The 17,597-nt window shown below is 32.4% G+C and overlaps 2 protein-coding genes across 8 annotated transcripts; both read right to left on the bottom strand.

Annotated features, from left to right (window-relative positions):
• Positions 1–273: 273 nt before the first annotated feature.
• Positions 274–4,075, bottom strand: LOC108331923 (serine/threonine protein phosphatase 2A 57 kDa regulatory subunit B' kappa isoform). Of its 7 annotated transcripts, none has more exons than XM_017566942.2 (3): positions 3,993–4,075; positions 1,828–2,991; positions 274–1,029 (listed from the first exon to the last, which is right to left on the bottom strand). In XM_017566942.2, the coding sequence occupies exons 2-3, from the start codon at positions 2,971–2,973 to the stop codon at positions 670–672; spliced, it is 1,506 nt and encodes a 501-aa protein (XP_017422431.1). In that variant the 5' UTR covers positions 2,974–2,991; positions 3,993–4,075; the 3' UTR covers positions 274–669. The 7 variants fall into 7 exon arrangements, with proteins under 7 accessions (XP_017422431.1, XP_017422427.1, XP_017422430.1 ...); XM_017566938.2 differs by having other exon boundaries at positions 3,755–4,023; XM_017566941.2 differs by having other exon boundaries at positions 3,213–4,022.
• A 1,975-nt stretch (positions 4,076–6,050) lies between these two features.
• On the bottom strand, positions 6,051–10,219 carry LOC108330613 (palmitoyl-acyl carrier protein thioesterase, chloroplastic). Its single transcript, XM_017565105.2, has 7 exons — positions 9,976–10,219; positions 8,948–9,453; positions 8,571–8,704; positions 7,857–7,970; positions 7,359–7,527; positions 7,201–7,269; positions 6,051–6,651 (listed from the first exon to the last, which is right to left on the bottom strand). Exons 2-7 carry the CDS (start codon positions 9,434–9,436, stop codon positions 6,382–6,384), a joined length of 1,245 nt encoding a protein of 414 aa, XP_017420594.1. The 5' UTR covers positions 9,437–9,453; positions 9,976–10,219; the 3' UTR covers positions 6,051–6,381.
• Positions 10,220–17,597: the final 7,378 nt, after the last annotated feature.

Here is a 17,597-nt window from a genome sequence, read left to right as displayed (position 1 = left end):
TCTAAATATGAAATTATCTTCAGTGAGGAGGCACTTACGAAGAAGGCGTCAAACAAAAAAGAATCAAGTATATAATGAAAATATTAACTTCAAAATAATTACTCTAGAAATTATATCAGAAACCATTTTCCCCAATTCGTTCACACTACAAAATTGTCACCAAACATGAAAATTAAACTTTAAAAAAATTACCCAAGCAATTTATTAAAAATAAAATTAGCTAGAGTACCATTACTAGTTTTCCCAAAACGACAGAATGGAAGACATTTGGTATCTCCAGTAGAAAAAGGCTGCATTATGCATAGACATCTACATACATAGTGTTAGAGTATGGTTAAGGAATATCAGCAATGGCACCACATCGATTCCTCAGTGCAGTGCAATACCACTCAACCAATACAAGTGCTAAAGTGGGGGCCAGCCAGGTCATTAGGTAGTGAGAAGTGGATGCTGCTGACACACCAAATAATTGCATGCGTGACTGCACCGACACCACAAACAAATACCCTTTCAATTCCCACAACACAAGCAACACGTTCTAAACATTTTTTAAGGCAAACATCTAGGATTTTTACAAACCTAAATGCCATTGCAAATTCATCTTACAACATGGAAAAACGCAAGAACCATGTTGCTCAGTAATTTGAACATTCACACTCGCACTGTCAACTAGCATGCCACCGAACATGCAGGAGATGCTACAACATCACCTGCTACAGCTATAGGTTGGATATTGGCAGTGGCAGCAGCTTCAAGAAGTTCCCATGTCACTCTTCGCTGCTCAGCTGCGGCACTTGACCTTGAATCTTCCTCCTCCAACTTGAGTTGGCAGGCAAGCACCAGTTCCTCGTCCATCTGAGACAGCATCTTCCTCATGTTCTCGGTCTGGTTGAGCACTGCTCGGTTCCAGTGATTTTGGGTGTTATGTATAAGTGCTGTGAACACAAGAGGCAGAATCACCTCCCGGTTTTGAGAGACAACATCGAAGATGTGTTCGTTGTTCCATAGCAAATGAGCTCGTTCAGCCACCTGAACAAAGATATGAATAAGAAGACTGATAGATAGATATTCTTCATAAATAGAAATACTAACTACATGCCCTCTGATACACTTTTTATTTAAGGTTGAAAATTTTATTGAAAATCACAAAACTGTGTTGTTTAGATCCCACTCCGTATTCAATGAGATACACTCATGATTTCTGATAAATTTTTTATGCAACTAATAATAAAGAATGTATAAGAAAAAGTTTGTTGAAAAATATATGGTCAGTCAGACAGTGTTTCATCACAGTTATCATCACCAAAACAATACAGCAATCTAGTCTTTTACTGAAAGGTGGGATCGGTTCCATTAATCAAACAAGTCATTGTATATCACGTTTGTAGAATAGGCCATTGATCTCTAAATCCTTCTTAATGGTTTTTCCAATAGTTTTGCTTCTACAGTTTCTTCCACACAAGTGACATGTCCAAATCATCCAAGGTGAGACTGTTTCTACACACTTTTCTATTTGATGCATTACTCTTAATCCTATCTTGTCTAATATGTACACTCATCCAACACAACACTCTCATCAGAGCTCCAAAACCATGTAACTGGAAATTGCATTGCATGACACCAAGGCTACATCAATGTATGATCGAGAAGAGACAGAAAAAGGGATTGGCAACATAACGGTATTTACAAGCTGAATCCAATTTCTTACTACTTTACACGGAAGTTCTCTCTACAAGGTGAAAAGAATATGTATTAAGTTTAATCGACACAAGCTTACTCTTGCATATGAAAATGAAGCTAAAAGAGCAGTAGATTAACTGAAATTACCTGGTAATGATAGCTATTGAGACAGCAAGCTATTCGTCGGAACAGTGGGACCATAACCTTCTGAAATTCAGTCATGATTGTGGCATCCAAAACCTCTTCCAACTCACTTATGAACATGAGCTCCTTTTGGCTATTTGTTACTGGCCAGTACTTCAGTAGCCCCGTTATCACCGTGCTAGCCAGTGTTGGATCCTTATCAATGAACTGTAAAACACAATATGTTAATTGCTGATGGTAACTACCAACAGATTTAGGTTTGTGTAAGGGCATTAAAACCCTACACAAAAATATTGTGTGCTCCTCCTTCAGTGGCAACGCAAACCCACAAATTACACTCCCAAAAATCTCCAGCAACTCAGCAATTCCATTATGACGTTCAGTCTCGAAAACAAATCGGTAGATGATATTGCTGACACATTTCCGTATGAAAGGCCTGTGTACCATGAATTTCCCATAGACTCTATGCAGAATTGTTTTCAGGCAATCTCTTTCTCTAGGGTCCTCAGAATCAAAAAGGTCAAGCAATCTAACAATGAACGCATTATCAATATGCAATTTTGCCACCTTTAGATCAAGTGCGTTATAATTTATGAATTGAAGGAGAAGATCATAAACAATTTTCAGGTGAGACCAGGAAGGATCGAACATAAGCTCTTCATCTTCTGTTTCTCCACCAGTAGCACTAGGACGAAACTTAGGTGGGAAAACCCTGAACAAATTACTTGCACACATTTTACACATTGCAGCTATTGATGGTTCTGTGAACTTTGCAGATCCAGAAGAAACAAAATCAACAAGCTCTACTAATGTTTGATGTTTAACATCTTTCTCTGTACAATTCTTATCATAAACAGTGCAGCAAAGATTCAACTTACTGATAAACAGGTTTTGCTTCTGTATATTTGAAACATCTTTGAAAGATATATGGGGATCAACTGCTTCCACTCCAGCACTCAAGCTTGCTGGAAATACCACTGATGATACCCGCTTCACTGCATTTAATTTGTTTGAAATGGCAACCCCAACATTCGAACACTGAAAGACATTTGCAAAAGTAGTAGCACTCCCGGAATCACTCTGAGCCGAATCTGATGTGTCAGATTTTGGCACCTTCTTGGGCAATTTGCTAAGAATTTGCTTTAACATAGTGCCAATGTAGCAAACCTAACAGACAGAACACCAGCATGAGTTTATTGGTGAAATGAACCATAAGAGCACACGAAAACGTGCAATCATATAACAAAAAAGCAAACTAAGACCCGCGTATGAGAGTTTATAGTGCATCTAGGACCAATTTACAGATTAAACCCAAGAACAAAAGGATAACAACTAAAGAAAAAAATAAACAAAATCCAGTTAAGAAAGAATACAACAGCACAACCAACCTAAAACGTACTGCAGCAAATACAGACAAAATCAACAGGGAGACATCAGTCCTTGCACAATATGTGTCGATGTAATAAACAGTAATTCGAAAAATGCATTCGGGGTATCTTCTAAAGAACTACGAAGAGCAACAAATTCTAACCAGATCTAAGGCTTCTTTGCAGAATTCAGTAGATACGGATGAGTTTCATTATTTTAAAGAACAGACGAAGTTCATCTGAACAAGTATTTAAATAAAATCGAGAAGAGCAAGAATCAAGAAACAGTAAATCAATACAAGTTTAAAAAGTTTTCAGTGGAAGCAACAGTGAATGGCAAAACCCAAGATCGGGGTCTAAGTTAAAAAATTACAAAGAAGTTGAGGAAGCATTAAAGCACTGCACAATCCTTGAACCTTACGTGAGCATTAGCAGACAATTTTATCCATTAAGAAAATAGTAAAAAGGGAGTCCCGAACAAGACAAGACAGAGGAAAACAGTACATTTAAGGATTTAAAAATCTGCAAAGGTGGTAATTGAGAGAGAAGCAGAAACAAGCAACCTGATTTGGTTGGGAAAGAAAAAATTGGAGAGAAGAGAAGGGGAAGTAGTCAAAGAAGTAAGAAGCATTATAGAGAAAGAGAGAGAGAGAGAGAGAGAGAGAGAGAGAGAGAGAGAGAGAGAGAGAAAGAGAAAGATGGTGTTTTATTTGTTGGGTGGTGAAGAAAAAGAAAGAGAGTTTGACGTAGAAAATGAGAGATTTGTTTATGGTATGTTTGGAGAATAGAGAGAGGAGAGACCCTATCTGGGGATTTCCATGACCGATTCCTGGATTAAAGAGGACAACCGATGCGACATGTTACTTACAATTCTAGTCTTAGGTACACCGCTTCCTAACCCCACTCCCTAAATAATTAACATCTCATGCTCTTACTTTTATTTTACTATTTACTTTTAATCTATCTTATTTTCTTCAATTTTTTTTCTAAAATTATTACTCCTCTAATTTCATCATGTTAGTATCCTGATCTTCAGTGCTGCTAAAAATTATTTCTCAAATTGTTTTTTGGTTCAATTTTTTTGTTTATTAAGATACAACTTAAATCAAATTTAAAAAACCCTATTGTTAATTTATTTATACACACAACAGCACAAAACATATTTCAGGATGGAAAGATGCATCCCTTATATATTGTATTGTAATACCACAATCAAATTATTTAATTATAATTTTTTTGGCACCTCCTAAATTTATGTATTGAGCCTAAAATGAAGACATAAACATGTGTATTAATAAACTGTGATTGTATTTTTCTTATGCAATATCATATAATGAATTATAAATTTGTGATGTCTTTTTCTTGTAGTTGTTTATAGGATTAAGCACACTCATATTTTTTTGTAAATGATCTTCAAATATGTAGACATAAACAAAATGTATGTTTGTCTAGATTGTCAATAACGTATGCTTTACGAGATCTATAAATACAACATATCTAACTTAAAAGTCAATTTTGAAACTCTCGTATTTCCCAACTCTCCACTCTCATTATTATTATACTGATTCTCACTCTTTTATTTACTTAACCATCAAAGACCATTTTCTAAATGAATCTCTTGAAGCTTAGTTACCAGATAATAGAAGCCTGAAATTCAAGAACGAATGTTCCGCCTCCAAAACTTTTTTGGCTCAAAGACTTTTGGTTAAATTCGGTAAGAATCTTACAAAATTTTATAATTAAAAAAGAAAAGGGGAAGAGAGGGAAGGGAGTATGATAATACATTGTCATACCAAGTGACATTTCTTCTGCACCTCTTTAATTTCATCACGCACCTACATATATTTTAAATTTCCCATTTTATTCTCTTTTTATTTTGAGTTTTGAAACGTAGAATTTGCAAATTTTCGGAATACATAATCTAAAACGTAAAAAATATATCTTGAATTATATAATCTATGTCATATAATTTTGAATTGTATAATTCAAAATACAATTTTTTTTTTAATTTTGCATTTGAAATTGTAACATTGAAAATATTAGTTTACATTTTGAAATTATATAATGCGAAATACATCTTAATTTTACATTCGGGACTTGGAGAATCCAAAATGTATCTTTTAAGGGAATAAAACTGTGTAGTTGTCGCAGTAGTAGTGACCCATGCCACAGCTCTCAAGGACCCATTCATAGAACAACACGTAAAGATATCACCCCTTTAATGATACACATTCATTATTCTTTATCATCCATATGCAAGTAATTACAAATTCTCAACACTTCAACCCACAACACAAGAACAAATCATCAAATCAACACTACCCTTTTATTTTCTTTTCAATCTTAGTACTGCAATACCCATGTTCATGGGGTTGAAGAAGGTGTTATAGCTGGTTGGTTCAATGTTGCTTCGGTGGAGCTGCAGGAAGAAGATGGGGGCGCCAATAGAGGTAGGTGAAGGAGCTTCGGTGGAAGTGGAGGAAGAAGAAGAACCAGCACCAGTGGAAGTAGAGGAAGGGGCGTTGGTGGAGATGGAGAAAGAAGGAAGGGGAGAAGAATATGGAAGGAAGTTAAGAATATGGAGGTGCATGAACAAAGTATGGAGATGCAAGAAGAAACACTCCAATAAATTTTTGCATTTTCCAATCTAAAATGTAAATTTTATTTTTCAAAATATATAATTCAGAATATATATTTTTATTTTATATTCTAAAATATATAATCCAAAATATAAAAAATATTATATTTCAAATCATATATTCTAGGATACAAAATTTTAAGGAGGTCCAAGTTGAAATTATGAAATTACCGGAAGAAATGGCTTAACTTACCATAAAAACAGCAAATGAGAGACCCAAGTCAGCCTGCAACCTATAGAAGATACATTTATTTGTTTTGGTGTGTTGCGTCTTTCCTTTAAAGGGAAAGGAAAAATGAAATTATACTAACATACAGGCTTAGCCATTTTGACGAACAATTGAATATTGATGACACCTAAGAGTAGCATGACCATAAATGAAATGGAATTCAACTTTCCCACCCTTCTTCCATTCTTTACAAGTAACAATTTTATATATTTAAGACATGTAGATCTTGATAAAAACAAAAACGAAGCTCCAATGAGGTTTGATCCAATCTGCAGGTGGGAAAGGGAGTTTATGCCACTTCATCCAGTTATGACAATCAATATTTAGGTGCTTTCTGCTGAAACCTGACTCAGAACTCCAAAGTTGTTTGCAGACTTGGATCTCCATTCGGTCCTACCTCTCACAATTTCAGCACCATCTTCAAGTCGAAGCAAGTGTTTGCACTCAAAAAGTCCACCGTCGGCTAAACTGCCTACATTAGCACCAGATATATCAGTCAGGGAATCCAGCACACTGTTCCTGCCACACTCCCTTCTGTACTCCAAAGTCATGGCACATAACTCATGACTCTCCAAAAGTGGTTGTGGAGCACTCTGCAGTAATCAAAGCAAAATATTTTTGGTTTAATGGATTCATCAAAATCCAAACTAAACGAATAAAAATCATTGTTTATCCTAACAAATAAAACACACTAATAAAAAAGGGGACTCTAAAGTAGGACACGAAAAGATCAAACGAGGAAAAGTAGTGTTTTATTTCCCCATCTACCGTCCCATTTTACAACTCTCAGCTACTTTCAATGCACTTCACGAACTGTCATAAACTACTTTCATACGAGGCAAAACTATGATACAAATTTGATATTTTCAAACAACTTTCACTTGATAGGACTGGAAATCAGAAAACATGATCTTACGAAATGCTTTCGGAAGCTAAACCTGAAAAGGTATTGAGACTCAAGCCCAGGTTACTCTAAAAAGAACTAACTGACAGTTGCATTGGCACACTGTGGGTGTTGCATAATAACAGTATCACCATTGAACCTGCCTTTAAAAGGTCAAACGAGCTCTACTAATAAATCGCGCTAAAAAAAGAAATTAAGGACCGATTAAATAACAATTCAAGAATAGAAGAAGAATTACCTCCAGAATCCACCCAATGTACTTCACATTGTTAACATGCTGGTTAACATCTAGATCACTCCATCTAGGCTGTAAATAGAGATAAATAACATAATTGGAAAACATCTGAGGTACTTAAAATAAATAAATGTTAGCAATTACATAAAGATTTTGCATACACTTAAACCAGTGCGAATGAAATTAGCTGAATCATCAAGTTTGGATAGTTTTCTTTTATCCTCTTCCACAACTGGAGCAGAATCCACAAAATAAGTGCCTATCTCTCCCCTGACTTCTTCGGGAATTTTAGACAGTTTCCTTGTCACTTTATTCATCATGACCCAAACACTATAGAACATCAAAATAATAAATCAACCAATCAGAAAATCCTTACAATTTCCTAGCACCAAGGTGCAGCAGATAGATGAGTTTGTACTTCATAGCAAATTAGATTGTATTAAATACTGTTTGTGGATTCGAAAATTCTCATCTGCAAAAAATCTTAATACTGCAATTGTTCGACTTTATCAAGATTTCTAAAGGCATGAGAAAAGCAAGTTGAAAGTTAATATTTTCTTAAGATAAAGTAAATATGATATAGAGAATTCAGATTCAGAAAAAAAACTAAAACATATCTATAGGCAACAGAAAAAAGGATTCCTGAAACTGACATCTACCTGGAGGCTCTTGTCAAGATTTCACCCGTTTGGGCATCACGCACAAGCCAATCACGACGCATACCATTCTTTCCTGATGCGGAAACCCAAGTATCGACTTGAACAACATCACCCCTGAAGCAAAACATAGATTCAGTCAGCTTCAGATGAAACAGAATCATTATTTATCGTCGAACAGAGTAAATGTAAAAATAGGCACATGGTATGAGTTGCATCTTTTGAAAACCTGTGTATGCACTGATTGTTTTACCATAATAATGGCGAAATATACAATTTTACTACGAAAGGTAAAAATATCTATACATAGTAGTTTATTGCCCTATCATATCCAGTCTAACAGAGGTACGGCAACTTCCCATTACTCTTTATATATAAAACTTATGTTTATTATATTTATTACCATCCAGGAAGAATTTCATGTAAATGGCAGACGTATTTCATTCACAACTTCAGATTATGAAAAATAAAATTATTTTCAAATATGATCCATAATCTATTCCAAGCACGCATTAAATCCCAAGTTTCCAACTCATATGTCACTTTTTTGCAAAAACAGCATGCCCAAGCAAGGGAACTGAGAAATAAAAAAAATCAACCAGATATTATGAAAAGTCAAAGAAAAGATGATGACAAAGACAAAAGAAGATATCAACAGAAGAGAGCATGGATGCTGTTGCAATTCACTCTATAAAAAGCCAAGTCAAACTAACATACCATTTAGGATACCGATCAACCACAACCTGCATCTTGGTAACCACCCAAATCAAGTTCTTCTTACACATTTCAGGCGTGGAGCCAAAACCATCACCAAGAAGCCCCGCAGTCTTAACATGATTAAGAGCTGTCTCCTGTTGTTAAGACAAATACAAAATAAAATAAAATAAAAAACACCGACATACAACTTGACAAAACTTAGAATTGGAGTTTTATTTCGTAGCATGCATGCAAACAAACGTTTAGTATACCAATTATCTAAATAAAATAGGATTAAAATTAGAGTTTAAACTTTGAAGTCGCATGCAAATATTTATCATACAGATTTCCAATTCTCACGGGAAACACCGCTGATAAGTTGTTTTTCATGAGCTGACCTGCAAATGATTCATCATCGTCTCTATAGACGCGGTTTTGTCAGCGCCAATTTCGTAGGACCGAATTGAGAAGTTCTGCCTGAACACAAGCCCGTCCTCCACAATCTTTCCTATCCCAAAGGGGTCAACGAGCATGTCGGGCCGGCGCGGCTTCCAATCGAGCATCATCCACTGCTTCTCCGCAGCTAGGAAGGCGGTGGTGATGGCAGCGAGAAGCATGCTCCAATCCGGTAACTGGTTGATGAAAGTCCTCGGAGCAGGAGTAAGTGACGATGAAGATGGCAAATCATCCTCAACCTTCACGGTGTCGTTAACCTTCGGAGGGGCATGAGCGTTTGCCTTCACCTGCAAGCCACCGCATAAACCATTTCTCGGTTGGAGTCCTCTCAGGCTCGCAGACCCACCACCCAACTGCGTCTGCTTCCCTTTTCCAGAGTCCGGCGAAGGCACAACAGGGATAAATGACGCCGTTACGGCTGTTGCAACCATCGTGAATACTCCTACGCCTGCATGGAAAGTTGAAACATCATTAAAAAATAAACGTGTTAATATCCAAATCGTAAGGCCAACCTGCAAGAATATTTGAAGAAAACAACAACATCAATCAGAAATTTCTGTTACAAAAAAGAGAAAAAAAAATGTATAAAGTGTAAGTTACGACTGATTTTTCAGACACCAATTTATCGGTGAATTAATGTATAATAAATGCGAAAGTCGGTGTAGATCTGACTTTGAATACAGAAAACGAAACACCACAAACCAAGATTCATGCTATTGAAAGAAAATTTAAAAACCATTGGTATCGGTATATTATAATTGACACAAAAACGATGAGTTGCATCGCAATGCATCAGAATCCAGGAGAAAACGATTGAAAGAATGATGAATGGATATGTGTTACATTTGATTTGAGAGACCCGAATGTTCCATTTGATTTGTGAAGCGAAATTAAAAAAGGAAAAAAAAACGAAGCATGGAAAGTTGGGAGGAGGGTGGCGGGAAGAAAACGCAGCGTTTAATGTTGATACCTTGATGAATGAAACGGAGAAAAGAAGAGAGGGGAGAGATGAAACGGGTAGAAGTGGATGGCGAAGAAACAGAGAAAGAACGCACTTCTTCGTTTTCCCGTTCCAATGTCTCTCTCCTTCTTCTTGTTCTCGTTTTGGGAATGGAATCCAAAAATTATGGATGTTGTTGTGGTATTTTTTGAATTCGAAAAGTAAAAGGTAAAGAAAATATTAATATAAGGCGTGTGTCTGATAGGGCCAGCGATTGTTAGTGCCACCGAATTAGCCTCCAAACGCTTTCTTATATACAACACACCTGGCCCTCCCGCTCGCCTCTCTTCTCTTTCGAACTCTTTTTTTTTCAAATAATTTAATAAGTCCCAAATAATAAATAAAATAATAGTAATTTTGTTTTAAAGTAATTTACAGATTAAATTTCCTTATATTTTTTCTGCTACATCAAATAAAATATTCAGTGATTTAGTTAGCCTAGATGTTAGTAAGCATTCATTCAAATTATTATAACATCGAATTAAAGAAACTTATTAAATTGTAATAATTTAGTTTTCGATGAAGTTTTACGTATTGCTATGAGTAGCTTCGTAACTATGTTCCCCACAAAGTCTTGGTCTTTAATATGTTGCAATCAAACCAAAGAAATACTACCAACTACCTGTTTTGGTCTTTCGTCAATGTCTTTTTCTCATCTTCAATCGCAGTAATAAAGACTTCTCATATTCATTTTAACTTTTTATTGTTATTTATCATTGTTCAACTCAAAAAGAGTAAATTTGTAGAAAAAGAAGAACCAAGAAATTGAATAAGAAAAAAAATTGCATATATGTATTATTGATAATAGACAGAGATGCCATGTTCAAATAATATGTATCATATCATATACACAGTTTAATAGGAAAAAAATAATTTATTGTTTAAATAGGTGTAAAAATGTGGAGATACACAAAAAAGAGAAACATTTTGTATTGTTGTTTTTATCGGATTTGGCCTAACAATTTTCAGGTGAACGTGTTATTGAGTTTCGAAACATCACAAAAAGAAAATTGGTATGCAAAGATTTTCTCACGATCGTGTTAGTAAGAAACTTTGGATAAGTATTTGTGAGAAAAAGCAATTATAAGATAAGATATTTTCTATGTGACAACATGTATTTATAGCTTTTTTAAAGCGATTTGAACTCTTATTTTTTTTTCATCAAAAATCAATTCTCTTGCGTAAAATAAGCTTTTGTAATGGTAGAAGGATAAAGATGAAAAGTAAAAAAAAGTTAAATATGATTTTAGTTTTTAAATTTTGATGTGTAAATAAATTTGTCTTTGTGCAAAATTTTAATATATTTTAGTCCTCAAACTTTAAAAATCAATAGACATACTCCTTTTAACACAATTACATTAAACTTTTTTGACATGTCAAACACGTTTCATATAATATTTGAGTTTGTTTTATACCATTTGACATATTCTCTAATGTTAACATGTCAACTGAAAAACGCATTTGAAACACAACAAAAATTTAACATAATTGGATTAAAAAGATTTATAAATTTATTTTTAATGTTTGAGAACCAAAATATACTAAAGTTTTGGATAAAGACAAAAAAAAAGTGGAGATGAGAGTCGCTTCCGATTTTCCGCCCTACAAAGCCAGCCAATTCGTTACCGGCTAACTGGAGGCCGAACAAAAGCGCGGCTACGACAAACGACGAGTTTCCTTCCCGGACGGGGGCACGTGTAACAGCCCTGTAGGGAACTCAGAGGAGTTGGTGTTAAAGACCGATAAAAATTCATTCTAACTAGTAGCTACTCATTACACACAAGAAAGAGTGTAGGTTTCAGTTCAGTCTACGGTCTCCCGTCGGATATCACTCACTGTATTCCCTGCTTTGGGAGTGAGAAGTGAATCAGGGACTTGCCATGGATACGAGTGAAACGAAGGCACAGGCCATTGTTTTGTATCAATTTATTCATTTTCTGACCTCTGAGGAGACTTCCCCGCTTAAGCCATAGTCAAAGACCTAACCACTCTGCTTGGCTCTCTGTCAAGAGAGAACCTTCGCTCCGCCTTCGGGGTACTAGGTGAAATGGGTTACCTCACTCCTATCCATTGATGTCTTTTCAATTTCGCGTGAAAGTTCATAAGCTAAAGATATATTTAACCATTAACTTAAAAATGAAAATTCATAAATAACAAAATATAATAAAAATGAAAAGATAAACAAAGAAATTCTTTAAAAACAAAATATAAGATAAAGAGAACCTAAAGATAAAAATCAATTTTAATGAAAAAGATAATGTTCAAAATTTCATACAAAAACAATATAATATTTTTGTAATGGGGTACTCTTTAATATTTTTGTAAGATGTAATTTGAAAGGATTTAAAACAAAAATAATTTATCCAAAAACATATTTTTTTGTTAAAGGATTACACACAATAACATAAAAATCAAATGAAAATCAAATGGACAAAACAAAGTAAAGAACATCTTATCTTTGTTTAGATACTTAGTACGTTATTTATTAATCATTTAAAAAAAAGTTTATAAAGAATTTAAAGATAAAAGTATTAAATAATTTAAGTTAAAAATTAAACTCAAAACATATTTAATCTAACAGTTATTTCATATATCTCAAACATAATTTATATATAAGCTTAATTATATTTTAAGTATTTGAAAACTTTTAATTGAGTTTTTAATAAATTTTTATGGTTATTGAAAATTTAATAAATTTAAGTTTGTAATTAAATTTTCTGTTGTTAGCCTTTTATGTTAAGTTAGTGATATGACTTAAGTGACTCATGTTTGTTACTATCTTACCATGTTATTTGTTATGTTGCCTGGTTATCATCACGTGTAATTTTGTAATTTTATAATTTCATAATCTTATAATTATATTGTCTATAATCTCAAAATTTTAAAATTTTATATTTTCATAATTTTATAAAAATTTATATTTTCATAATCTTATAATTTTATAATTTAATAATTTTATGATTTTATAATTTTATAATTCTTTATTTCTATAATTTTATAGTTTTATAATTCTTTAATTCTATAATTTATAGTTCTATAATTCTATAATTTTATTATTTTATTATTTTATAATCTTAAAACTTTATAATATTGTATTGTTTTTTATTTTTTGTTTTATACTTTTATAATTTTTATTTGCTTTAAAAATAATTTTCTTTAAATACAACAAATTATTGGGTTGATCTAAAACTTGTCTTTAAAACTTGTCTAATACTTTAGTTAACCAAAAATATGATGTTGAATTGGAAAGTAGTAATCAAGTAGCATTATATAGTAGATTTAGTTGAAAAATATAGATTTTGATTGGTGAAATTCTAATATAAGGTTTGGATGGAAAAACCTGAGGTTTAAGGTTTGTTTTTAGTTCATTTAGAACTTTTTTGAACACTTAGTTTACCAAAATGTGAATATAAATGGATAGAATTGAGTTGTGAGCTTTTAAATGTTAATTTTTGGTTGATGAGTCTAAATTATGGTGAAATAATCATAGTGGTGCTTAAGTTGAATCATAAATGTGTTGGTGAGTTACATCTAAGGTCTAAAATAGCAATTTGGTTCGTATATGCATTGAAGGTAAGAAAGTTTGAGGTTGGTAGGTCCAGATTATGCATAACTGCTATTCTATAGAATTCTGCAGACTCGCTGAACGAGTATGGTCGTTGGGCGAGCAAAATCCACTTATTTTGGATTCACATAACAAAGTCTATGGTGGTTGGGTGACTTTTAGGAGATTTTAAATATGTAAGTTCCAATGATTTTCTCGTTGAGCGAGAGATTGGTTGTTGGGCGAGTGTGTTGTTTAACCTTTTAGCTTAGCAAACATATTTGGTGGTTGAGCAAGTAGATCTAGTGGTTGAGCGAGTGAGTTGTCAGACATTTTTAGCGAACACAAGGAGATTTGATGGTTGAGCGAAAATACTAGGATTTTAACTAAGTTTACTCATACCTTTTATGATGTGTTTAATGTCTCTGATGAAACAATGGTTGGTTAATAACATGATGAGGAACATGTATGATGTTTATTTAAATATAAGTTTGTGATGAGAATGGATGTGTTTTGGTTGTTTTATTTGTATTTCTCTTATATGTTTGGAAGTAATTGGTATGATTATTACTTTTATGTTCAATGCAGTGGTTTGAAATATATGATGGTATGGATTTGAGGTTTGTAAGAGTTCTAAGGAAGATTCTTAATGGTTGTATCAAAGTGTTATTGGTATGAATGTAGGGAACTCAATTTTGGGGGTCATCCTAACACTCTAACGGTCATTCATTCTCAAGTAGAGAGGGGTGAGGCACGTAGTGAGAGTAGTTGGAGGTCCTAGTGTAGGGGCTTTACATTGGCCTAAGGCATTGTTTAACGGACAAACCTTGTGAGTGTGGTAGGGTGAAACACATTGACAATGACTCTACAAAGCAGTAGAGGCCATTACAAGTGCATGACCCGCCATAGCTCGACATTCATACCTTATCCGGATAGTCAGTTTAGAACTGTATGCTTAGGATTACTTGATTCATTTGTGGTGTATAGTATTTACACTTGAATTATATGTATTTTTTTATATATTATTTTACCCTTACTTTTGTGTGTTTTGTCTTTTTTTTTTACAATATTAATCACCTTAATGATGTGAGCTCAAGGGAATGTCAAAGATGAGCAAGCCCTATTGAACGGTGGAGTTAAGGAGTATAATAGGAAGTATAATGGATATTCACCATTCTCTTGTTTATGTAAAATCAATTCTTAAGTTTAGTTTTGTTAAATGTTGGAATGTTACAAAAGATATTTCAAAAAAAAAAAGAAAAAAAAAGTATTTAAACTATTTTAAAATTCGATTTGTATAGATATAAAATTATTGAGTGTGATAAAAACCATTTCCATTTACATTTTACGTCTTAAAATATTTGTTGAAGATGAATGAATGTAATTTTGATGAATGAAGGTGAGAAAAAGTAGGAAGAGAGAATTTGTGTGAAAGCGAAGTGGAGGAAAGTATAATGAGAAGTTAGTTAATTAGCGAAAGAGAGATGAGAATGGGAACCGGATATTTGGTTGCATATTAATGGAAGATGGTTGAGAGAATGAGAAGAATCATGTGGCAAATGAGAAAGGAGAAAGCAACATTACTCAGCAATTAAGCACACACTTAATTTCTCATGTCTATGCCGTCAAAGCTGGTTTCTTTTAATTCACTTTGCTTTAGGTATGTGTTTCTGTGTAGATAGCAGTTGCATTCTTCCACCTCATCATCACGTCACTGCCTCCTCTTCCCATCACCAAAATCGGTTGCTTAATTATATACAATCAACTTTAATTTATCTTTATTTTTTCTAAAAAAATTAAATATTACAATCATATTGTTTAAGAATCAAGATTTAAAATCTTTGATTACTTCTTTCTTTTTTTACTTTCTGAATATTCTATCTTAATAAATAAATTCTTTATACTAGTAAACTTCTTCATTGATGTTAACCAGAAACATTGAAATATATGAACTTGTTTTTACTTCTTTGATACTTTACTTCTTTCATGAAGTTAATGAAAACAACTTACTCTTTCTAAGGCTCACTCTTTTTTTCTTTTTTTTTTCATTTTTCAATTTTGATGAAGAAAAAGGATAACTCCAAACTTGGGGTTTAATTTATAACTTTAGTCCATTTGGTGTTTAAACATAATTAATTCATTTTATCAATTTCTTCAAATAATGTTGGAGTAGGCCATAGTATGCCTAACAACAAACAGAGACCATATACATATTTAGATTAACAAATAAAAAAGTTGTCACGTACTAATCATTATAATTTCCAGCAGTTAAAGTTATATAATCAATACATAAAAACTATTTATATTCCTATTTTTTGTCAGAACATTAATAAATTTCACATTTATAAATTATTTGTATTTCTTTAATCTTCAACTATGGATAGCCTATTTCCATCTACAAAAAAAAAGTCACCCTCAAAGGAGTATATATGTTTAGCACGTACTATAACAATTTTAGTAATGCAAATTTCAATAGTTTATATTTAAATTGTTATAATTAAAAAGCTTGGACTTTTAAAAGAGTTCATAAATCATAATTTGCTAAATATCTCTCGACAAAATACTAACTTTGACGCTTCATGAATCAAGCAATTTAATGCTGTTTCGGTCAATTTCGACCATAGTTTTGATGTCAATTCTAATTATCATTTGTTTTAACAAGAATTTTGGGATAACAATCATTGTAAAGTTTGATTTAATTACAAATATTATTTTACCAAAGACCATTAATCTTGTAGCACAATTAGGTTAATGAGATTGTGAAGAAAGGGTTAAGAGTTATTGGATCTTCACAAAGAAGGACCAAAACGACCCTCAACCATCTCATCCACACATTTAGGGTAGCTAAACCATCAACTTCAGTTTGGGATCCACAAAAATATACGTATTTAAAATAATTTATCCATAAACATAAAATTGTAAGAATTCAAAAAGTAATTACAAATTAAAATTAGAAATTAATACCTTCAAAATTTATTTTATTTACAAAATAAAATTAAAATTTATATTAACTATTCCAATCTCAATTCTATTAAGATAATTACCAAGTTAAAACTTTTGTTATGATTTTATTCTTAAAAAATATTTTAAATATTAAAAAATTGTGTATTTAAATTATTTTTAACTTCAATTCTATAATGATACTAAAGATAAACATATATACTAGTGCTATTAAAATAAGTTAAAACTTATAGGTCAACTTGATCCATCATAAGTTCAAGCCAAATTGAGTTTTAAAAAAATTACAAATTTTAGTAGGACTAAAAATTGAATCTAATTCGTTAAAAACTCAACTAACCCAAATTGAATCCGCAGTGAATCCAGTTGACTCACAAACCCATTCATAAATTTTAAATTATATTAAAAAAATAAAAATCTTAAACCTAAACCCGTGTTGTAGATTTATCCATTCAAAACCTTAATATTATAAATGAACAAGTGACAGTAATTATTTGATATTAGATAATAATTTGTTTTGTATTTTTTTTTGTTTTTGGAGTTTAATATGAATTTAGATTGTATTTGAACTTTATTTTTATTTTGGATTGTATTTAGAATTTAAGATAATTCTGAATTGTATTTGAATTAAACTTTATTTATATTTTAATTAAAAAAAATTGTTATTTTTTTGGAATTGAAGAAAAAAAATATTATAATTAAATAAATCAATAAATTAACCTGTCTAATCTATCAGTGTTGGGTAAGATTAGATTTGAATTTTTTAAGTGAAGTAAATTGAATTAGATTGACTAAAATCGATCCGTAACGAGGATGACTAATTTTAAAAGCACTAATATATACCACCCCATCCTGTGATTTAGTAAACACTTGTGATAGCCATGTTATTTACAGAATAACGGAGAAACAAAAAAAAAATACTAAACTAAATTTGTTAATAAATAATTGTATAACATATAATGCCAAAATTGTTATCTTAAAGCTGATTCTGAACTATGAAATTTCTTGAAAGAGAATGACATACAAAGAATTTACATTTGTTATGGTGAAAGTTAAGAAAGCCTGCAATTGGCAGATGTAATCCAGTTAT

This window comes from Vigna angularis, chromosome 4 (genome assembly GCF_016808095.1).
Source record: "Vigna angularis cultivar LongXiaoDou No.4 chromosome 4, ASM1680809v1, whole genome shotgun sequence".
NCBI lineage: Eukaryota > Viridiplantae > Streptophyta > Magnoliopsida > Fabales > Fabaceae > Vigna > Vigna angularis.
Note: the sequence above shows the minus strand (reverse complement) of the source record. Positions and strands in the feature narration are given on the sequence as shown.

Coding starts and splice junctions, on each gene's coding strand:
- LOC108330613 (XM_017565105.2), bottom strand. CDS start 9,436: ATGGTTGCAACAGCCGTAACGGCGTCATTTATCCCTGTTGTGCCTTCG. Junction 7,528..7,856: donor ATCTTGACAAGAGCCTCCAG/GTAGATGTCAGT, acceptor GATGTTCTATAG/TGTTTGGGTCATGATGAATA. Junction 6,652..7,200: donor ACATTGGGTGGATTCTGGAG/GTAATTCTTCTT, acceptor TGATTACTGCAG/AGTGCTCCACAACCACTTTT.
- LOC108331923 (XM_017566942.2), bottom strand. CDS start 2,973: ATGTTAAAGCAAATTCTTAGCAAATTGCCCAAGAAGGTGCCAAAATCT. Junction 1,030..1,827: donor TCAATAGCTATCATTACCAG/GTAATTTCAGTT, acceptor ATCTTTGTTCAG/GTGGCTGAACGAGCTCATTT.